Source organism: Felis catus, chromosome D4, assembly GCF_018350175.1.
Source record: "Felis catus isolate Fca126 chromosome D4, F.catus_Fca126_mat1.0, whole genome shotgun sequence".
NCBI lineage: Eukaryota > Metazoa > Chordata > Mammalia > Carnivora > Felidae > Felis > Felis catus.
In genome coordinates this window covers 86784892-86809452 of record NC_058380.1, presented here as the reverse complement: position 1 = coordinate 86809452, position 24561 = coordinate 86784892, and the positions used below count along the sequence as shown (strand labels likewise).

The 24561-nt window shown below is 50.3% G+C and overlaps 2 protein-coding genes across 3 annotated transcripts; one reads left to right on the top strand and one right to left on the bottom strand.

Moving 5' to 3' along the window:
- Window positions 1-991: 991 nt before the first annotated feature.
- COQ4 (coenzyme Q4) lies at window positions 992-11946 on the bottom strand. 2 transcript variants are annotated; one of them, XM_003995932.6, is made up of 7 exons: window positions 11636-11932; window positions 11411-11542; window positions 9914-10010; window positions 9292-9394; window positions 4064-4193; window positions 3457-3550; window positions 992-2940 (listed from the first exon to the last, which is right to left on the bottom strand). In XM_003995932.6, exons 1-7 carry the CDS (start codon window positions 11703-11705, stop codon window positions 2769-2771), a joined length of 798 nt encoding a protein of 265 aa, XP_003995981.2. In that variant the 5' UTR covers window positions 11706-11932; the 3' UTR covers window positions 992-2768. The 2 variants fall into 2 exon arrangements, with proteins under 2 accessions (XP_003995981.2, XP_019672178.2); XM_019816619.3 differs by lacking the exons at window positions 992-2940; window positions 3457-3550; window positions 4064-4193 and adding an exon at window positions 8036-8412 and having other exon boundaries at window positions 11636-11946.
- Window positions 11947-12006: 60 nt separating this feature from the next.
- On the top strand, window positions 12007-23910 carry TRUB2 (TruB pseudouridine synthase family member 2). Its single transcript, XM_003995997.6, is given in 9 exon segments — window positions 12007-12238; window positions 12834-12965; window positions 14660-14734; window positions 15877-15938; window positions 17568-17649; window positions 21264-21336; window positions 21874-22010; window positions 23054-23295; window positions 23297-23910. Coding segments are annotated over 9 exon segments (1002 nt in total). The 5' UTR covers window positions 12007-12123; the 3' UTR covers window positions 23381-23910.
- Window positions 23911-24561: the final 651 nt, after the last annotated feature.

Genomic DNA, 24561 nt, shown 5'->3' with positions numbered 1-24561 from the left:
AGAGCCTGTGCCCCCAAACATGGCTCTGAAGCCAGCTACATATGGCTTTTTATCAGGCAGAGGGAAAGGGAGCTTTCCCTGAGCTGCCAGAAGGGGACTCAAGACCTGTCTGTTGCAAAACAAGTTCCGTCACAGCCCAGATGTGTGACTTGAGGACGCTCCCTGGACCTGAGACCCATGGTCTTCACTGTGAAGTGAGGTGGTTGTGGGGACCGAATGTAGTTTTGCACATGCAGGGCTTAGCATCCATGCTTTCCACTATGAAGCAGCAAGCCCTTACCATGTGCCAAGCACTGTTCCCAGCGGTGAAGGGAAAGAACAAGGTCCCTGCTCCCATGGCACAGACAGAGAACTTGTAAATAAATGAACAAATAAGGGGCCCCTGGGTGACTCAGTTGGTTAAGTGTCCCACTTTGGTTCAGGTCATGATCTCACAGTTTGTGAGTTCAAGCCCCGCATGGGGCTTGCTGCTGTCAGCACAGAGCCCACTTTGGATCCTCTGTCCCTCCTCCTTCTCTCTGCCCCTCCCTTGCTCTCAAAAAAAAAAAAAAAAAAAAAACCCACAAAAAAACAAAAAAAGCCCCACATGTTAAAAAATGACATCTTTTCAGAGTGGTTAAGTGCCGGGAAGAAAAGGTGACATAGTGTGGCAAGGGGGAGGGAACCTCTTCAAATGGGTGGTCAGGGAAGGCTTCTCTGAAGAGGTGACATTTGAGCACAAATGTGAATGACAAGTAGTTGGCCATGTAATGACTAGGGGACAGGATGCTATTCCCAAAGGTAGGAAGAAGGGGTGCCTGGGTGGCTCAGTCGGTTAGGTGTCTGACTTCGGCTCAGGTCGTGATCGCATGGTTCCTGAGTTTGAGCCCCACGCCGGGCTGTCAGCACACAGCCCCTTTCAGATTCTGTGTCCTCCCCCCCGCCCCTCCCCTGCTACCACTGTCTCTCAAAATAAATAAACTTAAAAAAACAAAACAAACAACAACAAACAGAAGGCCAACATAGTTTATTGAGATGAAGAGTGGAAGTTTCTAGGTAGATGTTGGCAGAGCCTTATGGGCTGTGGTAAGAACTCAGTAAGTGGTAGCTGTTGCCAGTGTATAACTTATTTCCAATCGTGAGTTGGTGCCACCCTAAGATCTGGAGACCAGACTTCATTCCCAGCTAATTGTGACAGCCAGTGCCCATCTCTTGAATGCCGTAAAGGCCCAGGGCCATTCAGGCACCAGGTGGCTGGAGCAGGTGAACTCCCCAGCTGGGCAGAGAAGGCCATCTGTGAGTCAGGCCTTTCTCCCCCTAACTTGGCACTGTTGACTTTTACTGACCTGGGGGTAAGGGGTGCCTGGACCCTGGAAAGCCATGGAACCATGCTGGGTCTGGAAAGATGGCCTAAGCTGCAAAGAAGGATTAGATATAGAAAGCTCACCCTAATCCTCTCCTCTTTCTGCAGAAATTCAAAGAGCTCTGGACAAGGCTTCCCTCTTGGAAGAGGCCACTGTTCCGAGGTAGGCCTCCAGCCTCCCAGCTCTATCAGCGGGAGCCCTGGACTGGGACTCAGTCGGCACAAGGAAGGCTGAGGCGCTGGTGTGGCAATGTGGGGCCGGTTTTGGAGAGGCCCGTGGTTCCAGACCCAGCTCTGCTCCTACTGCCTCATTAGTGAAATGCAAGCAATAGTATGGCCTTTCTCTTTGGGTTGTTGGGAGGCATCAGTGCAATAATGCATCTCAATTGCTAACGCACAGAGTACAGCTGTAAATAAACTGTAACCCTTATTACCAATAGGGAAACTGAGGCATAGGAAACCCAACCAAGGAGGACACGTGGCCTGTGTTCTAGTTATTTCGGGCAATTCCTTGCCCATCCCTGGGCCTTGGTTGTCCTATCCACACAAAGGGGAGCTGACTCCCCAAAACTCTCAGTGTTTCTCGTTCTAAAAGCCAAGACAGGGTCACTCACTCTTCCGGTGATCCTTTCAACCTGCCTGTCCCCAACTCCTTGGCCCTGACCCAGGGAAAATGTCTGGGTGCCATTCCAAAATGAATCAGCAGCCTCAGAGCTGCCTCCTCACCTGTGACCACAATGAGGATAATTGCCTTCTGTCCCCGGGCCCTTTCTCTGAAGCCCTCTTCTGAGTGTCACTTCACGAAATCCCCACAGTGACCCTAGGAAGTGGGTGCTGTTTTCATTCCCCTTTTACTGATGACGAAATGGGCTGACGGGGGGGCCAAGTTCCTCTGCCGGAAAATGATGGAGGAATTGGGAATCTGAGTCCCAGTCTGTCTGACTTTAGACCAAAGGAAACAGGACAAGTAGCTGAAGTTCAGGCTGAAGGGAATGGCTGCCCTTGGTGCTCAAAGGCCCAAGGCTGCTAGAGGAAGAGGTAGATAGTTGGCCTGATGGCGGGCTTTATTCAGACAGCAGACTCACCTGCTCCTTTTCAGGCCTTTGTACCTGGGTATAGTCCTCACTGCTGGAGCAAATCCAGCCTGGCCCTCAAAAAACCCTGGATGGCAAAGAGCAGTCCAGAACAGGGGCAGTGGACCTGAGACATCCCGCCCCCACCAGCCTGGATGACTGATTCCCACTCACACATGGTTCTCTTTGGGCAACTCCTGGCTCCCTCCTGGGTGGCCCTCAAGCCACTCAGCAGCGGTTGTAACAAATTATGACAAATGATGTCCAAGGGTCAGTGTTCAAAGAAAAGGAGCAAAGGTATGGCAAAAGAGTCTTCTGCCCCCAGGGGTTGAGGGTGGGCAGTACCTCAGGGCCTAGGCCAGAGCCCTGACAAGCATCGGGGGGTCTGTGATGCCCAGCTCCTCCCGTAGAGCCCTCAGGGGCTGCTCCCAGCGCCGCTCGTAGTACAGGTTGAAGACACATGGGGCTCTGCGCCCATTCTGAACTGCCCACGGGATCAGTTCCGAAACCAGCACCCGCAGGCCCCTGTGGGGCAGCAGAGGAAAAAGAAGACATAAGATCCCCAGGGCCAGGCACACTATGTGCCCAGAAGCTGATGCACATTTTCTCAGTTAACCCTCACAAACACCTTGAAAAGAAGGTAGTTATTATCTTCATTAGCAGATGAGGAAACAGAAAGTCAGTGAGGCAAAATCTTGTGCCCAAAGCTACATATTTTGAATATGCTGAAGCCCAGATTTAAATCAGGGGCTACCTAACTCCGGAAACTAACCCTGGATTTGCCACTCCTTCCCACCAGCCCCACCCTCGCAAGTCCATTGCTCTGACCCAACACTGAGGCCTGGCCCCAAAGCCCCTAGAGAGTCCTGTGAAACATCCAAACTTCATTCGTTGCCTTGGAGATCCTATGCCAGACCGGTTTCACCTTTTTGCCCCGTTCCTTCTACCCTGGCTTCCTAGAGAACTCTGGGGCTTGTCCCATTTCCTGGAGCCCTGGCTCCTCTGAGTTCTCCCCCAACCCCTTGCCACTTGAGAACTTACTGGGTATGGAGTCGGATCGGTCCAAAGAGAGCACCCAGGATGCACATGGGCAGGCCGGTCTGGACAGCCTCAAACCACTTCACCACGATCTCCCCTGGGGGGCAGGGCGAGGAATGGGGTGGGAGGTGAGAAGGGCCCAGGAGGAGAGGCCATGGTGCTCGTGGCGGAGCGGAGCAAAGCACTGGCTCCTCTTTAATCTCTACCAGGTTAGCTGTGCCCAGTCCTGGTTCCCACTGGGCTTTGGAGCGCTTGGCCTGGGTGCAGGAAAGGGCCTGGGGAAGAGCGGAAGAAGATAAGGGCTGGAAAGGAAGCTTGGGGTCAGCGTGCAGAGGACTCTAAAAGCCAGGGTGAGAAGTCCAGGGTGGTTCCTCCAGGCCTCAGGGAGTTGCAGAGGGTTTCAGAGCAGGGAGCCCGGGTCAGCTTAGGAATCGTACAGGCAGTGGTTCACACACACGCCCAAGACGTTCAGAAAGCAGGAAAACGAGGCACTGAGCTGGCTAACTGGTGGGTGACAGACCCAGGTGGCCAGGCTGGCTGGAACCTCCCACCTCACTCCCCCCCACCCCGCCCATCGCCACTCTCAAGGCAACTGGGGGGGAGCACTCACCCAGCATGTTGGTGGGCATCCCCAGCAGGGTGTGGAGCATGTCGTGTACCTCCCGGTACCGTTGGATCACATATGCTAGTTCCTCATCGTCCACGAATCGGGTGGGTGCTCGGGTGTCTGGGGAGACCCTCTGACAACAATGACCCTCCCCTGTATCTCTTCCCAACTGTCCCCAAGGCCTAACTGGCCAACCTCTCTTTGACTGTGAGCCACTCCCACCAAATTCATACCCACCAAAAATCTGAGGACTGTTTCTTTTCTTAAAATAAATAATTTTTTTTTTTAAACGTTTATTTACTTTTGAGTGCGAGCCAGGAAGGGGCAGGGAGAGAGAGGGAGACACAGAATCTAAAAGAGTCTCCAGGCTCTGAGCTGTCAGCATAGAGCCCGATGCGGGGCTCGAACTCACGAACTGTGAGATCATGACCTGAGCCGAAGTTAGATGCTTAACCGACCGAGCCACCCAAGCGCTCCCTCTGAGGACAGTTTCTGTCCATACCTGCCAACAGGGGAGTCTGCAGGCAGGGGATATAGTGGCACTGACACCCCCATGGCCTACCCCAACTCACACAGAATGTCTCAGCCTGTTGGAATTTATGGCAAAGAAGCTTCATGGGGTAGGAGGAAGTGGTAGTTGTTTAAGCGGATAGAGTTCCAGGTAAAAGTCCTGGAGGTTTCACAACAACGCGAATATATTTAACGCTACTAACTCTCCACTTAGAAATGGTTAAGATGACAACTTTTTTTTTTTTTTTTTAATGTTTTATTTTTGAGACACAGAGAAACAGAGCATGAACGGGGGAGGGTCAGAGAGAGAGGGAGACACAGAATCCGAAGCAGGCTCCAGGCTCTAAGCTGTCAGCACAGAGACCGACACGGGGCTCAAACTCACAGATCGTGATATCATGACCTGAGCCGAACTTGGAAGCTCAACTACCTGAGCCACCCAGGCGCCTTTTTTTTTGTTTTGTTTTGTTTTGTTTTTTTAAGTAAATTCTACCCCCAACATGGGGCCTGAACTCCTGACCCTGAGATCAAGAATCACATGTTCTTCTGACTGGGCCAGCCAGGCTCCCCTGAGATAGCAACTCTCATGTTATTTCACCTTATGTTAGGTTTAAACCACAATTAGAAATAAAATAGGAAAAGAAGAAGCTTCTAAGACCCCTGATCCTGTTTTAAAAAAAAAGGTTTTATTTTTTCAAGTAATCTCTATACCCAATACGGGGCTTGAATTTACAACCCTGAGATCAAGAATTGCACACTCTGCTGACTGAACCAGCCAGGTGTCCTGGCCCTGATCCTTCGCATAAGCTGCTCCCAGCCTAGGGTACTCTCCCCCTAAACCCTCAGTTTCACCTTGACAATTTCTATCTGTCCTTTATGACTTGCCTTACGTGTTCCTGCTGCAGGGAGGCTGTCTATGACCTTTGACCGATCAGGTCCACGTTACGGTCTCTTGCAGCATCCTGTATCTTGCATTGTGACGTAGTGAGTCTGCCCTTCTTCTAAACCTGGACTTTCCAGTACAGCAGCCACTTACCACATGTGGCCACCAAGCCTTGAAATGTGCTGTAGTGCGTATAAAATACACACTGAGTTTTGAAGACTTGGCATGAAGAGAGCAATGTAAAATCTCAGTAATTTAGAAATATTGATTACATGCTGAAATAATATTTTAGGTCCATTAGGCTAAATATACGGTAATATGCTATTAAAGTTACTCCACTTGTTTCTTTCTGCTTTTACTGAAGTGGCTAACAGCAAGTTTAAAGCCTCCTATTGGCTTGCGGTCTCTTTCTGTGAACGGTGGGGTAGCAGCCTTTCAGCTGCAGAGGGCTACCGGCTGATTTGCTCGCTGTTGTATCGCCAGGGCCTGGGTGAATAAACGTCTCACGAATACGTGAGTAAAAGGCCAGCTCCAGGCAACTTTCTGACTCCAGGTAGGGATGACAACTGTCCTCTTCTTACCCACTCACCTCCTCAGTCCTCAGCAGCACCCATGCAGAACGAGAACAGTGTGGTGTTCCTGTCCTCAAAGCATGGTGTCAGCCTGTCCAGAGGCCAAAGGATTTGATGTCTTCGTTGCTTTTGGGGTTGCTGGCTGAGTGCCTTGGTCCGCATCTGTGACCTCATTGGGTCCCGGGTCCTAATCTCTTCTTCTTCTTCTTCTTTTTTTTTTTTTTTAATTTTTTTTTTAATGTTTATTCATTTTTGAGAGACAGAGCTCAAGCAGGGGTAGGGCAGAGAGAGAGGGAGACACAGAATCCAAAGCAGGCTCCAGGCTCTGAGCTGTCAGCACAGCCCTGACACGGGGCTTGAACTCACGAACCATGAGATCACGGCCTGAGCCGAAGTCAGCCGCTTAACTGACTGAACCACCCAGGTGCCCCCCTTCTTCTTCTTTTTTTAATGTTTTACTTATTTTTTAGAGTGCAAGAGGAGGAGGGGCAGAGAGAGGGACAGGATCCGAAGCGGGCTCTGCGCTGACAGCAGTGAGCCCAGTGTGGGGCCTGAACTCACGAGCTGCAAGATCATGACCTGAGCTGAAGTTGGATACTTAACCAACTGAGCCACCCAGGTCCCCCTCCTAATTTCTTCTACATGCCGTGTGAAGCTGAAGGCGATCACGGTGACAACAACTATATTTATCAAGTATCTACTATGTGTCAGCACTGTATGAAGTCCTTTACATATATCATCACACTGCACCCTCATGATCATCTGGCGGTAGATATTGTTATGAGCCTCAGAGACAGATAAGAAAAATGGGCTCAGAGAAGTTAAGTAACTTCCCGAAGATTACACAGCTAATCAAGTGGCTGGAACAAAGTCTGTTGGATTCCAAAACCAGTAGCCTTAACATCCATTATTTATAAACCATGTTGAGTGCCCTGGCAATTAAACATTAGGTTCCCTTACCTTAGATAAGTGATATGAGGTTCAGAGAGGACAAATGATTTGCTCAGGGCCATAAAGCTGGGAAGAGAGGTATGATCCTAACTTAGGCTACTCTTAACTCCAGCGCCCATGCTCAAAATCTTGACACCACAAGATGACCATACCCTCTACCAATGTCAGCCTCAGGGAGGGTAGCCTCACCTTGAACTTTGATATAAATCTCTGCTGGGACAAAGGTATTCCTTCTCATTCCGTGGGCTGCTGGTGTCCGTGCTCTACAAGTGTCACAATCTCTAGGGCTGTTATCACAACTAGGGCTGAGACTGGGCAGGGTGCCCAGGGAGGCCCTGGCAGTCCCATCCCCTCCACAGCAACAAGATGAAAGGCAGTCCCTCCCTGGGTGGCACCTGGGGAAGGCTACCCTGGTGGGTTTCCCACTGACGAAAGAACTTGCTTCCTGGTGAAATCTGAGCAGATGGTAGAAAATGGGGCAGGGGCAAGTGTCAGGAGAGTACGGGGAGCAGATTATTTTCTCAGGGACGATGATCTTCTAGAGTAGTAGGTTCTCAACTGTCCACCAGGGGATATTTGCAACGTCTGGAGACACTGGTGGTTGTCATAACTTAATGGGGTGCTACTGGCATCTACGCGTAGAGGCCAGGGAGGCTGTTCAACATCCTCGAATGCACAGGGCAGCCCCTACAAATGCACAGGGCAGCCCCTACAAAGAATTAAGTGGGCCCAAAAGTCCGTAGTGCCAAGGTTCCGAAGCCTAGTTCTAGAGCAACCCAGAGGGCCATTTGACAGAGTGCTTTTATGGGATGTGTGTATTTTGGGAGGGAGGGGTTGAGACAGGGAAGGAGGCCTAGCTGTATCCTAAGGCCCTTTTATAAATCAGGCCATGGAGCACCTAGGTGGCTCAGTTGGTTGAGCATTAGTCTCTTGGTTTTGGCTCAGGTTGTGATCTCACGGTTTGTGGGATCGAGCCCCACGTTGGGATTCTCTCTCTCCCTCTCTCCCCACCCCTCCCCCACTCGCTCTCGTGCTCTCAAGATAAACATTAAAAAAAAATAACAAATCAGGTCATGTTACTACCCTAGTTGAAACCCTCCATGTCTTCCCATTGCTCCCATTATAAAATACAGACTTCTTTCCATGGCTGGCAGGGTCTGACCTGTCACCCACTGGCTGCCCCCCCCGACTCCTATGTGGCCGCCTTGGTCAGTTTTCCTGTCCTGAAATACACAGGGCCTTGCACTTGCCAGGCCCTCTGCTCCTCCTCCTCTTCCGAGTCTCCTCAGAGGGGCCTCCTGTGACCTCCCCATCAGACATGGGCCTCCGACCCTGCCTCGTCGTCCTCCATCATGCTGACTGTTGTTCTCACCATCTGCGAGAATGGAAGGTCCACAACAGCAGGCTCTTTGCCAGTTCCGCTCTCTGTGTCTCAACTACTGAGAACAGTATTGGACATTCTAAGTAGTCAATAACTATTTGACCTGAATTTTTACACATTTTTTTTTCTCTTATTGCTTTACTGTTTTCTTCTCCAAACCAGAATATTGGTATCTCAAGAGCAGGACTTTGTTTAGTTCACCATTATATCTCCAGCACCCGTAACCATGGATGGCACAGGGCAGGTTCTGAACAAATGAGTGAGTTCCTCAGTAGCTGGGACTCTCCCCACCAGCTCCTTTCCTCCTTGCCTGGGGCAGAGTGTGTCACGACTTGTCATACCCTATCTCTAGAACTGGGGGGACACAGTACAGCAGTTGAGAGCATGATCTGGGAATGCCTGGATGGTTCAGTTGGTAGAGCATGTGACTTTTGATCTCAGGGTTGTGAGTTTGAGCCCCACAATGGGTGTAGAGATTACTTAAAATGTTAAAAAAAAAAAAAAAAAAAAAAGATGTGATCTAAGTATGAATACTGCCTCCATTTATACCGGCTATATGAAATCATCAAGTTGCTTAAGTGCTCTGAGTCTCAGTTTCTTCATCTATTAAAGGGGATAATAATAGGACATACCTGACTAGGCTGCTGGGAGGGTTCAGCAAGACCAGGTATGAGCCTGGCACCTGACATTCAATAAGAGAGTTTGGTTTTGTTTTGTTTTAGTAAGACACTACTAAATACTGGCCAGTATTATCCCTTGGAGTTCCTGGCCCATTTGCCTGTCCCATAGAAAATGACAAAGCCTTGGCACAAGGGACAAAAAGCACACCTGCCCGTGGTGGCCACTCAGGACTCCTTCTTCCTCAGGATGTCACTCCCATGCCCTTCTCTGCCCTTCCTGGTGATTGTCAAATGCACAGAAGCTGGAAACTCACATTCACATCTAGGAAACGGAGATACTCTTGGCCAAGTGAGCCCTCAGGCAGACTACGGAGCTTGTCCAGGTCAAGGGTGGACAGTAAGATCCGCGGACGCTCCCTGCAAGGCAGAAGGCAGGACTTAGGTATTAGAAGCGCATCAGCAAAGGCAGGTGAGAGATCCAGTTAGAGCAAGGGTGTGAGAAGTGAAAGGGCAGAGAGCAACAATGGGGCCACAAATCCTACTGCAGGACGATGGCAGGTGCCGAGGAGATTATGACAAGCTAAGGCCACAGTCTCTGCTTATAGGGGCACAATCTCGGGGGCATGTCTCAGATGTAATCAGGGTACTCACAAAGGGCACTGCAGGGCTGGGGGGTTATAGCTAGCCTGTTAGGAGAGCTTAGGGAAGGCAGAGGGCTCTGTGGCTGGAACTGGGCTGAGGCCACTACACTGCACTACCCACGGGTCATCACAGTGTTATGTGAATGGCGCCCATGGAGTTGGGCAGTGCCCAGCCTGGGCAGACATCCATGGCCAGTGCATCAAGAAGACCTCCCCAGAGGAACACAATGTGACCTCAGAGAGATCAGGATCCCCAGAGAATTTCCTCAATCCCCCAAGCAGAGTTGGGACCTACTGTAGGATCTGGGCACCCTCTGGATCCCTCTTCATTTGGTCCCTGAGGACCTTCAGGGCACGGAGTCCTGTGGTCTCCCCTAGAACCGCGACCATGTCTAAAAGAAAAGAAATGGGGACAAATGTAGGACATGATCTTAGGTAAGTTACCAGACCTGATCTGAGCCTGTCTCCTACAGAATAAACTGAAATACAATCTATCTCTTAGGTACAAGGATTTGTTAAATATTTAGCAAATCTCCTTGCACACAGTAAGTGCAAAATACATGTACCTATAATTATTACCATTGTTACCAATCTAATGGGTTGAGAAGGCTCTGGTTAGCACAGTGCTCTAAAGAGTTTACAAATCACTTTTACGCCCATTATTACAACAGAATATCATGCCAAGCTTTGACATCAGAGTGCTAGGTTTGGGTTCAGCTGCAATCTCACTATTTAGGTTAACTTGTGCAAACTGCTTCCAAGCCTCAGGGTCCTAATTTATGAAATGTGGAGAATACCTTTCTTATAGGGTTAACGTGAAAAATCAAGAACACCGTGTACATAGAACACTTACTTACTGCAGTAAACAACCAGAATAAAAGCTTGGTGAGCAGTTAGCATCATCATTTAAAAAAAAAATTTTTTTTTTAATGTTTATTTTTGACAGAAAGAGAGAGAGAGAGAGAGGGGGGGGGGGAGACAGAGTGCGGGGGGGGGGGGGGGAGGGGCAGAGAGAGGGAGACACAGAATCTGAAGCAGGCTCCAGGCTCTGAGCCATCAGTACAGAGCCCGACGCGGGGCTCAAACTCATGGACCGTGCAATCACGACCTGAGCCGAAGTCAGACACTCAACCGACTGAGCCACCCAGGTGCCCCAGCATTATCATTTTTATTAGTAGGAGTAATAGTACTTTCCAGAATACTAAGAATCCTGAGAGGGAGGATAAAAGTACTGTAGAACCCCAATATGTTTACATCCAGCAAACACTGGGCATTTGTTGTGTCAAGGCACAATCTAAAATACTGCTGAGGGGTGCCTGGGTGGCTCAGCCCGTTGAGGTATGATTCTTGATCTCTGGGTCATGAGTTCGAGTCCCATGTTAGGCATAGAGATTACTTAAAAAATGCTGCTGATACAGTGGAATAGGGCAGTCATGGTCTCTGACCTCATAAAGTTTAATTTTTAGTGGGCTGTTACAATTTGACGCATGTTATTATAACAAACAAATCATCTATTTAGTGGAGAGGTTCTCAATGTGGCTGGATAACTGAATCTTCCGGGAAGTAGTTTATTTAAAAACGCAGGCCCTTCTCTCCCCTCCCTTCCCTTCCCTTCCCCAGGCTTGGCCGGTCCAGACTGAGGTCAGGGTGGGACCCGGGCATCTGCATTTTTGTGAACCTTGCGGGTGATGATGGGGTGCAGCCAGGTTTGGGTACCCCGGCCTAGTTTATTCTCCAGTTACCCCCTAGGAGACGGGTAGAGAGAGGTCGGCACCTGTCCAGGCTTCCTTACCGTGGCGGTACGGGTCGTAGAGGGCCATTCCGGCCGAGCCCGCGGCCAGCAGAACCTTCTGCAGCGGGGAGGTGGGGATGTGCTCAGGGTAGAGCTGGCCGGCGCCATGGCGCACGCCTCGGAGCAGCACGTCTACAGGCAAAAAAAAAAAAAAAAAAAAAAAAAAAAGCGCCGCGGTCAGAGGAGCCGGGCGCCCCAGGCCTCCCTCTCGCCTCCGCCACTTACCTGCAGCCGGCCCCCGGTGCCCGGGGGGCGGGCGGAGAGGGCGCAGGGCAGCTCGCAGCAGGGTCGCCATGGCAGCGGGCACCCGCGAGCAGGGCCGGGTGGAAGCCGCAAGCCTTTCCGGGCGCGGAGCGCTCTGAAGGGCGTTTGGAGGGGAAAAATCGTAGTACGGCCAGCAAAGGGTCCTATCGCTAAGTATCCGAAGAAAACTCAGACGGCCTGTCCACTACCTACGTCCACTAAAGCAAAACTCTCCCCATGTCGCCTCACTCCCAGAAAACTTTCCCACGTGAGCCCCGCTGGCATGGACTTCAGCGCCGGCCCCTACTTCCCTCCCCACTGCTCGTTTTCCCCGAGGCCAATAAGAACGAACCTCTTCCGGCTGCGAAACATGGCGGCGCCCAGGGTCAGGACACATTTGGGAACGGGACAGTACGGCACTTCCGTTGGGGTCCCGGTAATCCACTAACCCGCGCCGTGGGCCTAGGGGAATGGGGTCCCGCCGCCTGGCGCTGGCGCGGCTGCATGGGCTCTTCGCGGTCTACAAACCCTCGGGGCTGAAATGGAAGCACCTGCGGGACACCGTGGAGCTGCAGCTTCTGAAGGGTGAGTGCCTCGAACCGGACCCGCAACCCCGCTCCGGTTCTCCCGGGAATCCATCTCCGCTTCTCATCCTTCAGGCAAAATAAAGTCACGTGACCCAGTTCCCCGGGCCGATCGCTTTCCAAATCGCTGGTTCTGTACACTCCCTTACTCCTCGCTTTCCCCCCGCGTTCAGATGGGTAAACAGACTCAGTGTTCGTTGTCATAAGTAGTAGAATCAGAATTTGAACCCAAGTCTGTTTCTTTCTCTTTTTTTTGCCTTTTCTCCTTATGTTTATATTTTTAAGTTGCTTTTATTATAATTCCAGTATAGTTAACATACAGTATTAAATTGGTTTCAGGTGTACAATATAGTGATTTGACAATATAGTGATTTAGCAGTTTTATGCATTACTCAGTGCTCATCATGATAAGTGTACTCTTTATTTCCCAGTACCTATTTCACCCGTTCCCCACCCACCTTCCCAAGTCTGTGTCTTAACTGCTGCTATTTGCTACATCGTGGGCTTTCTCTTCTACATCTCCATTCTTCCCTGTTCCACCTTCCCCATGTGTTCAGACAGAACTGACCGGATATCCTTTACCTTTGTGTACTCAGGTGTCAATGCTGGGAAGCCTCCTGCCCCTGAACAGCGTGTTCGGTTCCTGCTGGGCCCCATGGAAGGCAGCGAAGAGAAGGCGCTTACCCTCACAGCCACCAGTGTGCCTTCTCTCACCAACCATCCGCTGGGTAAGGCACCTTCAGGCCAGGGCCTGGGTGTCACTCCCCAGGTAATCTCTGCCCAGAGTCCGTGTCCCAGTCAGTGCTTAGATTCCTGTCTCGGATCCTTGAAGGGCCACAGCAGGGATGACATACTTGACCAGGGATTCGCCAGTTTTCCTGAAAAGAGCCAGATAGTAAATATTTTAAGCTTTGCAGGCTCAACTCTGCCATTGTAGTGCAAAAGAACCTGTAGATGGGACACCCAGGTGGCTCAGTCCGTTGAGCATCAGTCAGACTTCGGCTCAGGTCATGATCTCCTGTTTATGGGTTCAAGTCCTGCATCAGGCTCTGTGCTGACAGCTCAGAGCCTTGAGCCTGCTTCAGATTCTGTTTCCCTCTCTCTCTGCCCCTCCCCTGTCCACGCTCTGTCTCTCTCTCTCTCTCTCAAAAAATAAAATAAAACGTTAAAAAAAAAAAAAAAGAACCTGTAGGCAGTATGCAAAGCAATGAGCCTGGCTGTGTTCCAATGCAACTTTATTTGTGAAAAGTGACCTTTGAGTTTCATATAATTTTCCTGTGTCACAAACTATTATTCTTTTGATTTTTTTGAACCATTTAAAAAAGAAAAAAGAAATTTAACTCATGGGCCATTAAAAAAACAAGTTTGGGGATATAGCCTGTGGACTGTAGTTTGCTGACCCCTTTTAATTATTCTGTAATTATTCTGGGACTCCAGATGGCAATTGACACCCGCAGGTAGAAGTCCTAAGGAGGGAGTTTCGGACCCTTGGGAAAGAGTGACTTTTTTAGTCAACAGAGCTGCCCAAGAATGGAACTGGTTTTATAATGAGCTCTCTGTCACTAGATGAGATTAGAAAGATTGAGGGGCTTGTCCAGAAACCATTAAAATCCCTTTGACAGTGATATTTAGTGACTCTAAAGTGTAACAATAACAAGTATGATGTACTGAGGATCCTCTCTGTACTAGATACTGTGTTAAACTTTTACCAAATACCATCTCCTAGAATCTTCACCACAATCCTATGAGGTGGGTCCTGTTCTCATTTTTCAAATGAGGAAACTGAGGCTCAGTGTTGACATTAAGTAACATAGCCTGAATTCAGTAGGCACTTAACTATCCTGTATCCTTCCCTTAGACACCTCTTGATCTATAGAAGGGTATATGCTTCTGACTCATTTCCTGCGTACGGTCTTTTTTTTTTTTTCTTTTTCTTTAACAGCATTATTGAGATAGAATTGATATACAAAAAAACCACATATTTTAACGTATGTATTTTTGATGAGTCGTTCATTCTTTCACTAGGTATTTCCTGAGCACCTAGGTTCTCTGGGGGTAGAATTAGGAACCCACGCCCTGCCTTCAGGAACTTACCATGTCCATTTTCTCCCTGGGGTGGCCAGGAGTCTCCTTCTGCAGCAGCTGAGTAGGAAACTCGAGTCCCAGTGTTATGCCCAGTCCACTCAAAGCCTCTTACTGGGGGAGCGATGAGAGACAGAGTAACAAGCCCTTTTTCTGGGCCCAGGGAACTGAAGAAGTGGTTCTAGGCCCCAGAATCCATGGTAGGGAAGCCCGAGAGTCCACCCCCATCCTGGTTTGGGCTCCATGAAGCTACATTCTAGGAATGAGGTCACCATGCAGGCCAAAGTCATCCTGGAAGCTGGATTCATTGAGGAAAGGGACCTTGTTTGTTTCTTTCCAGTCTGTGGACCAGCATTCACCAGCTTGAAGGTTGGCGTGGGACACCGGCTGGATGCCCAGGCATCTGGGGTACTTGGTAGGTGATGTGGTGAGCCTGGGGGTGCAGTGATGTGGTGAGCCTGGGGGAGAACTGGGGAGCTACCAGGAACCCGGCTTACTTCCAGCCTGACAGCCATTTCTCACCATTGCCCTCCTCCCCTGATTCCTGCCCCAAGTCTGATCAGCTGCTGGAAGGGCCGGTGGGGGGTGGAGGGGAGGGGATGTCACAATTGCCCACCTTTATCAAGTAATTCCTGTATCTGACATGTGGTACAAAACCCTTTGTGCACATATATTCCTGACTACAACCTTATTAGGTAGATATTTTATGATTTTATGAAGAAAAGAAGGCTCCAGGAACTTAGGTGACTTGGTCTGGGTCACGTGGCTAGTGAATGCCCCTCGTCCAGGGAGGGACAATGGTCATCACTTGTGGGGGGTAGCCAAGCGCGTGACTGGCCCCGTTGGCCAGGGTCTGAATGTCGCTGGAGCTGGACACACAAAGCCCTGAGTCATGAGCCATCTGTGCCCCCGGGGTCAGGCGGTGGCCACATCCTCCATGCACGATAGTCACAGTCCCCTTGTCTAACTTCCTGGGGCACAGGCAGGCAGACGTGATCTCATGCTCCCTCTCCAGGAGTGAATGGAGGGTCATTCTCTCCTTCAGCCAGAGGGAGAAACAGCCAGAAAAAGGCAGGGAGTGGTCACAGTGCCCCTTTATTGGGCCCTTCCTTTGTGCTGATTTCTTCCTGTGCATTGCCTCAACCTTCACAACACCCGCAGGGATCAGATGGCATTTTTATCCCCAGTTTGCTGATGGGGAGCTTGAGGCCCAAGTAGGTTAAAGGACATGCTTAGAGCCATCCCACATTTGAGTGCAGGTCTGTGTGACTGGGCCAGTGGTCTCTTGCTTTTGAGCACATCAGAATCCCCTGGTGAGCTTACTAAGGATCCTAGGCCCCTCCCCTCCAGCAGTCAGAGTCAGTATGTATGGGTGGGCCCCGAAATCTGCATTTTCATATCTATGCAGAAGAGCTTACTTGTGCTGTCCTTGCCCCCCCCCCCCCCCCCGCTGGCTTTAGTAGCATTGAAGGTGGGAGTATTCTGGTGGTGGCTGTAAGGGTTGGGGGTCCCAGGGAAGGGGGAGCCAGGTGTGAGATCAGCCTTGCTGTCTTTCAGTGCTTGGCGTGGGACACGGACGCAGCCTCCTCACCGACATGTACAATGCTCACCTCACCAAGGTATGGGGGTGCTGGGGACAACTCATTTAGCCCCTAGTCCTTTCCCTGGGAGTCACTGGTGGGACTCTGAAGCCGAGAGGATTCTGTGGGGGAAAGGGCCCGGCCATCAGCAGGCATTGTTTTATGGCCGTGTGCTGGGGGGTAAGGATAACACAGCAACGGCTGTAGGCATTACTGCGTGCGGGCTGCTCTGTGCCGAGCGTTGCACGTGGACCCCTATGGACTCCCTTGTGGATGCCTCACAACTTCCCCCAAAAAGTGGGATCTAGTGTTAACCCACCTTACAGATGAGAGAACTGAGGCGTTGGGAGGGGATGTCACTTGCCCAGGGTTGTGCAGCCTGTAAGGAACAGAGCTGGGATTTGAACCTGGATCTGTCTGACACCAGAGCCCGATCATGACACCACTCCGTTCCGTCCTCAAGACTGAGAAGTGGATGTCACCGCCTAGACCTCAAGGAGTTTGTGTCTGGACTGGGGCCATGGAGTCTGGCATCATGAATGGGGACAGAGGTGCCCTGTCAGAGAGCCTACATTTTTAGTGGTTAAGAGCAGTTTTTGGAGCCAAATGGCTTCAGTTTAAAACTAGCTTCAAGGTGTCTGGTTAAGCGTCCAACTCTTGATTTCGGCTCAGGTCATGATCTCATGGTTTGTGAGTTGGAGCCCCGTGTCAGTCTCTGTGCTGACAGCCCAGAGTCTGTTTGGGATTCTCTCTCTCCCTCTCTCTGTGTCCTTCCCCTCTCTCTATCTCAAAGTGTCCTTCCCACTCTCTCGATCTCAAAAATAAATAAACATTAAAAAACAAAACACAGGGGTACCTGGGTGGCTCAGTCAGTTAAGCGTCTGACTTCGGCTCAGGTCATGATCTCACAGTTCATGAGTTCGAGCCCTGCATCGGGCTCTGTGCTGATAGCTCAGAGCCTGGAGCCTGTTTCAGATTCTGTGTCTCCCTCTCTCTGTGTCCCTCCCCAGCTTGTACTCTGTCTTTCTCTCTCTCTCTCTCTCTCTCTCTCAAAGATAAATAAAAACATTAACAAAACAAAAAACACACAAAAAACAGCTTCTACTCCTCTGCCAGCTCTGGGTCCCTGGGTGGATTGCTTAATATCTGTGTATCCCCCCTTCCTCAAGTCTATAATGCAAGAGTTAATAGTACCTCCTCTATAGGGTTACTCTGAAGTTTAAATTAGTAACTGCATGCAATGTACTTAGCACAGGCACTTAGCACAGTCAATAAATTATTGTCACTGTTGCCATCATCTCTGACAGAGGCAGCTGCACAGATTGTATTTGGAGGGGTGGGGAGAAGCCAGCAGGGTGCACTGGGAAGGGCCCAGCATGATAAGTTGTCAGGTTTGTCTGGAGAGGAGAGTTATGCAGGCATGAGGTGGTCATAGTAGGGTCGTCATTGTCCTTTGCAGTCATAGAAAAGTCTGGTGCCCTTCCCGAGAGAGGCAGTGAGGTGGCTGGGGGTCTCTGAGTGCCTGTGCTCCCTGAGGGGAGACCTGAGGACCCCCCCACCCGTGGCCTGTCTAGCAGGTTGGGGGTTTGAACTGGTGGCTCACTTCCTTCCTCAGTGCTGAGGGAGAGCAGGGACACTGACCCTATCTTCCCCTCCCTGTCCCTGCAGGATTACACGGTGCGTGGCCTCCTGGGCAAAGCCACAGATGACTTCTGTGAAGACGGGCGGCTGGTGGAGAAGTCAACATATGGTGAGAGCCTGCAGGATCCCAGGGCAGAGGGAGGAGCAGCTGTGGCTGCCTTTGCATTTGCTGTCCCTTGGTTCCTACGGTCCCCCCCACTCCCCACGCAGACCATTCAGCCTCCCTCGGTGACTCCCAACACACTAAGTTCAGTCTGGCTGTTAGAAGGCTTTGGGCACATGATTCTGTCTTCCATAAACAAGTGCCGTGTGTTCCCCCTTTGCTTCCCCACCTGGCATAAATGTCACCTCCCCAGGGAAGCTCCTCTAACCCCCAGATGAACGAGGTGGACTCTCAGAACAATAATCGACTAATGATTCGTGATTATTTAATATCTGTCTTCCCATTACACTGTCACCTGTGAGAACAGGGACTGTGTCATTCCACTCCTGTGGTTACACAGCGCAGAGCCTGGGACATGGGAGGTGCTTATTGGTTGGATGGATGGATGGTTGGAGGGTTGGCTGGTTGGATGGGGGGATGGATGGCTGGGTGGCTCATTCTTTGCTTCTTACTCTCCCTGTGTTCTGACATTTTCCGTAGATCTAATTCATTTCTTATTTAATGGATGTTTTTTGAGCACCAGCCACGTGCTAGGTACTGGGGGTGGGGAGAGGATGTATGATGAGTCAGATGGGGTCCCCAATCTCAGTGAACTCACAGTCCGGCAGGGAGAGCAAACACACACCACCACGTCACCTGGAGAGGATTAGAAACATGTGGCAAAGTAACACGGTTGTCTGTACATGTGGGTGTATCAGCATACAAAACACATCTAAAGATAACTAGCAAGTTGACACTTCTGGGAGAGAGGAAGGCAGAATTTGGAGGAGAGGGGAGGTGTTTGTTAATGCTAATCTAAATTTCTGTTTTTCGTTTTTGATGTGTACTTATTTTTAAGAGAGAGAGAGAGTATGCATAAGTGGGGGAGGGGCAGAAAGGGGGGAGAGGACAGAGGATCCGAAGCAGGCTCTGTGCTGACAGAGAGCCTGATGTGGGGCTTGGACTTGTGAACCATGAGATCATGCCCTGAGCCACCCAGGTGCCCCCTAATCTAAATTTCTTAAAGAAGAAGGGCAACTGGGTGGTCAGTTGGTTAAGCGTCCAACTTTGGTCATGATCTCGTGTCGTGGTTCATGAGATTGAGCCTTGCGTCGGGTTCTGCACTGATGGTGCAGAGCCTGCTTGGGACTCTCTACCCCTGCATGTTTGTGCATGTGTACGTGCTCTCTCTCTCTCTCTCTCACTCTCTCAAAAAATAAATAAACTTAAAAAATTATTGTAAATTTCTTCTTTTTTTTTAAATGTACATCCAAATTAGCATATAGTGCAACAATGATTTCAGGAATAGATTCCGTAGTGCCCCTTACCCATTTAGTCCATCCCCCCTCTCACAACCCCTCCCGTCACCGTCAGTTTGTTCTCCATATTTATGAGTCTCTTAAGCTTTGTCCCCCTCCCTGTTTTTATATCATTTTTGCTTCCCTTGCCTTATGTTCATCTGTTTTGTCTCTTAAAGTCCTCATATGAATGAAGCCATATGATATTTGTCTTTCTCTGACTAATTTCACTTAGCATAATACTCTCCAGTTCCATCCACGCAGTTGCAAATGGCAAGATTTCATTCTTTTTGATGGCCGAGTAATAACTCCATTGTATATATAGACCACATCTTCTTTATCCATTCATCCATCGATGGATGTTGGGCTCTTTCCATACTTTGGCTGCTGTTGACAGTGCTGCTGTAAGCATTGGGGTGCGTGTGTCCCTTCAAAACAGCATCCCTGTATCCCTCTAGTAGTGCAATTGCTGGGTCGTAGGGTAGTTCTGTTTTTAGTTTTTTAAGGAACCTCCATACTGTTTTCCAGAGTGGCTGCACCAGCTTGCATTCCCAATTTATTGTAAATTTCTTAATGAAGATTTAAAAGTTTTTTATAACATTTATTCATTTTTGAGAGACAAAGAGCACGAGTGGGGGAAGGGCAGAAAGGGAGGGAAACACCACAGAATCTGAAGCGGGCTCCAGACTCATCTGTCAGCACAGAGCCCGACGCGTGGCTTGAACTCACAAACCCTGAAATCACGACCTAAGCTGAAGTTGGTTGCTTAACTGACTGACACACCCAGGCGTCCTTTTTTTCTTTTCTTTCTTTCTTTCTTTTTTTTTTTTTTTTTAAAGCGCCCCACTCTTGATTTCAGCTCAGGTCATGATCCCAGCATCATGGGATTGAGCCCTGTGTCAGGCTCTGTGCTGAGTGTGGAGCCTGCCTGCTAGAGATTCTCTCTCTCTCCCTCTTCCTCTCCCTCTCCCTCTTCCTCTCCCTCTCCCTCTCCCTCTCCCTCTCCCTCTCCCTCTCCCTCTCCCTCCACCCACTTGTGCTCTCTCTCTCTCAAAATGAAAAAAAAAAAAAAAAAAAGTTAAAAACAGAGCAAATTAATGCTGGGGAAGAGACCCAGGTGCAGAGTGGCAGGAGCCAGGAGAAAGAAATGACAGGCTCCAGGGGCGCCTGGGTGGCTCAGTCGGTTAAGTGTCCTAATTTGGCTCAGGTCATGATCTCACAGTTCGTGAGTTCGAGCCCTGCATCGGGCTTTGTGCTGACAGCTTAGAGCCTGGAGCCTGCTTCAAATTCTATGTCTCTCTCTCTCTCTGCTCCTCCCCCACTCATGCTCTGTCTCTCCTTCAAAAAAAAAGTGACAGGCTCCAGGAAGTCTTCGTGGAGGAGGCTACATTTGAACTAGGCTATAAACGAGGGGGAAGGAAGCAGTGGTGGGTGCATTTCAGGTAAGGCAACAAGGTGAATAAAGCCAGACAGAAGGAATAAAAGGCTTAGTCCCTTCCAAGCTGGAAAGCCTTTGGTTACCATACCTGTGCCCAGAGCTCTGGCCTTTGGAGTCAGAAGTTGGCACCTGCCCAGCTGGGTCCCAGGATCAGCCTTCTAGCAGTTCATGAGCGTCCCCAGGCTTGGCAGCTGCCTGCCCTTGTCACTCAGTGGGTCCAGCAGGCAGAGCCCCTCCCTCTTCTTGCCATCTGTTTCTGCGTTGAGACAGATGGTGCTTTCCCTCCCAGGGTCCCTGGCACAAGCAACCCTAGATTGGGGTTCAGGGGACCTGGCTTAGAATATTGGATAAATCTCATTTCCAGAAGAAACTTTTTTTTAAATGTTTATTTATTTTTGAGAGAGAGAGAGAGAGACAGACAGAGCACGAGCAAGGGAGGGAGAGAGAGAGAGGGAGACACAGAATCTGAATCAGGCTCCAGGCTCTGAGCTGTGAGCATAGAGCCCAGTGCGAGCTCGAACTTGTGAACCATGAAATCATGACCTGAACTGAAGTCGGACGCTTAACTGACTGAGCCACCCAGGCGCGCCCAGAAGAAACTTGGAGTGTATGAGCCCCTTGAAAATGTCCTCACAATGCTGAGTTCAGATATAACTTTGTAAGAAGAGGGTTCTGGGCTTTCACAAGATTCTCAAAGGACTCTCAATCCTCTAAATGGGAACTCTGGGACAGAGGGTGCTCTGGGACACCCTCCAGGTTCCAAGGACAGGGCTGGTTTGGGGGGAGGGAGTTCACCTGTCCTCAGCAGGCACCTGTGTGCTGACCATCCCCCCTGGCTTTTCCAGACCACGTGACCAGAGAGAAACTGGACCGGATCCTGGCCCTGATCCAAGGTTCCCATCAGAAGGCCCTGGTGATGTACGTGGAGGCCAACCCACACTTTCCTGAAAGGGGCCCTTGAGGAGGTGTTGGAAGAGCAAGAAATGCCCACTGGGCTCCCTGTAGGCTCCGCCCACCCTGGGGCAGATTCCATGCATCTCTTTGGAGCCCGAAAGCAGACTTGAAGCAGCCCTTCCTTCCACAGCACGCAGAAGTGTTTCTTTGTGCCAGGCCAGCCCCTGGGGAGACCAAGGGGGAACAAGAGACCCCAGCTGGCCTCAGTGGGAATATATGATTTAGTGGAGAAGGAAGCCAGGAACCCACATGATATGATGCAGAGCCAGGGGGTGGGAGCAGGCAGCCTGTGCATGACTGGAAGCTGGGGGGTGTGTGCAGAGGAGGGCAGAGCCTGTATCTAAAGATTGGAGGGGACAGAGAAAAAGGTGGCTGGAAGGGCAGGGAAGATGGAAAGAGAATGAAGAACTTCAGGAAAGCTCTTTCGTGAGAGGGGGCAGGGCTGGGGGCAAACAGTCTGCCCAGCTCCCCACTCCACGCCAGTCCCCTTCTCATCCCCAGGTACTCCAACCTCGACCTGCAGACCCAGGAGGCCTACGACATGGCCGTGAGAGGCTTGATCCGGCCCATGAACAAGTCCCCGATGCTGATAACGGGCATTCGATGCCTCCACTTTGCGCCTCCGGAGTTCCTCTTAGGTAGGCTCCCCCAGGAAGTTGGAGCAGTGAGATGGGGCTCATGGGTTTACAGAGGCTGCCACGTGACAGGCCCAGTCTCTGCTGGCTAAGGCGCCAGGACCAGCGTCCTTCTCCGCACGGGGCTGGACCTGGCCAAGTCACACGGCACACGGATCGAATGCTGTCCTATCCGCTGCCAAGTCCCCCTTTAGAGCCAGCTTTTAGCGAGCGAGTTATACTCAGCAGCTCATTCCCGGATCTTCGCAGCGTTTCAGGTTTCAGTAAGCCGGCAGACGGCACCCTCGCCTCCCCAGTCCTGCCCACCTCCTTCTCTCTGTCTTACTAACCAGGGCTCCTTTCCTTGAGTACCGACCAGGGCTCTCCCAGTACTAAGCACCTTATGGAGATTATCTCTCAGACTCCTCACGACCACCCATTTTATGGATGAACATACGGAGTCTTAGAGCAGCATTTCTGGAACATTAACCTGCCTACAAGTCACCTGGGGGTCTTTTTTTTTTTTTTTTTTTAAGTTTATTGATTTATTTTGAGAGAGCGTGAGCCGGGGAGGGGGTAGAGAGCAGGGAGAGAGAATCTCAAGCAGGCTCCACGCTCCGCTCAGCACGGAGCCCGATGTGGGGCTTCATCTCATTGGTGAGATCATGACCTGACCTGAGTCAAAATCAAGAGTCCGGAGCTTAATTGACTGAACCACTCAGGTGCCCACCCCCCCACCCCCACCCCCACCCCTTTTTGAAGTTTATTTATTCATTTAGAGAGAGAGAGAGAGAGAGCTCTGGCGGGGGGGGGGGGGGGGGGGCGTGTCTTCTTTAAAGGCAACTTCTGACTCTGCAGGTTTGGGTGGGGCCTAAGATTCTGCAGGTCTAACAAGCTTTCAGGGCTGGCCCTTGGGCTACACTTGGAATGGCAGAGCCCTGGAGAACTAAGATACTTTGCTAGGGTTATCACCCAGCCAGGAGGTATCACAGGGTGTGGATCTAGATCAGCAGACACCAGAGGCTGTGCTCCCATCCGTGGGATCTGTTGTCATGTACCCCTGGCAGAGGTACAGTGCATGCACGAGACACAGAAGCAACTGCGAAAGTTGGTGCACGAGATCGGCCTGGAGCTGAAGACCACTGCTGTCTGCTCCCAAGTGCGGCGTACCCGTGACGGCTTCTTCACCCTGGACGACGCCCTCCTGAGGACCCAGTGGGACATGCACAGCATCCAGAATGCCATCCAGGCCACGGCTCCCCGGGTGGCAGTGGAACTGGAGAAGAGCTTGAGGCCAGGCCTGGGCACCCCGGCAGCGCCCCAACCCTAGCTGGTCCTGGGACTCCAGGGGGCCGAGCTCTGCCTCAGGGCTGGAGAATGGTGCTGGGCATTGAAGGGCCAGGCCACGGGTGGGGCACTGGATGGAAAAGACAAGAGTTGTTCCTGAGCTGCCACTGATAACTGTGCAGAAAGCAAGAGTAGGGGGAAGCTTTTCTACATGTGACATAAAACTCCGAAGCTGTAAGAAAAAAGATCCACAGACTTGAAACAGTTGAAGAGGAAGGACTTCTTTGTGAAGGAAAAGGTGGTAAACAAATGACAGACTGATAAACATACTTGCAATGTGATTAAGAATGAATAGCCATAATGTATAAAGAGCTCTTATAAAAAAGAAAGAGACAAGAAAATTGGGCCAATGGCATGAATTGTGTGTGTGTGTGTGTGTGTGTATAATATATATATGTTCTATATACGTATATTTTCTACATATATATATACACATAAATATGTATACATGGAAAGAAATACAAGTGGCCAGTAAACCAGAAATGATGCTCAATCTCTCTAATAATGAAAGATTTACAGGTGAAAATGATACGCCTTCTCCTTGCCTTTCAGAACAATAAAAAGAGAATATCCAGTATTGGTGATGTGAGAAAATGGGCAATCTGTGCTATTGGTAGGAATGCACAACTGTGGAACCTTTTAGGAATACTTGGTAGTATGTGTCAACACTAAGAACACTCCTGCCCTGAGACTCAGTGGTTGCAGTTTCAGGAATCTGTCTTCTTACTCTGATTGCAGAAAATTGTAGGTACATAGATGGTCATAGCTGCATTTTAATAGTAGCAAATAGGAAATGTCACTATCCTCCATCGGTAAGGGACTGTATAAATAGACAAGGTGTATATAGGGTCAAAAGGTTCTCTATTCTAAGGGCGCCTGGCTGGCTCAGTCAGTAGAAAACGCAACTTTTTTTTTTTTTAATTTTTTTTTTAATGTTTATTTTTGAGAGAGAGAGAGACAGAGTGTGAGTGGGGGAGGAGCAGAGAGAGAGAGAGGGAGACACAGAATCTGAAACAGGCTCCAGGCTCTGAGCTGTCAGCACAGAGCCCGATGCAGGGCTAGAACTCGGGACCAGCGAGATCATGGCCTAGGCCAAAGGCGGACGCTTAACTGACTGAGCCACCCAGGCTCCCAGAACACGCAACTCTTGATCTCGGGGTTGTGAGTTCCAGCCCCACGGTATAGAGATAAGTCTAAAAAAACAAAATTGGGGTGCCTGGGTGGCTCT

Coding starts and splice junctions, on each gene's coding strand:
- COQ4 (XM_003995932.6), bottom strand. CDS start 11,705: ATGGCGACCCTGCTGCGAGCTGCCCTGCGCCCTCTCCGCCCGCCCCCC. Junction 10,011..11,410: donor CTACGACCCGTACCGCCACG/GTAAGGAAGCCT, acceptor CTTTTCTTTTAG/ACATGGTCGCGGTTCTAGGG. Junction 2,941..3,456: donor CCGATCCGACTCCATACCCA/GTAAGTTCTCAA, acceptor GCTGCCCCACAG/GGGCCTGCGGGTGCTGGTTT.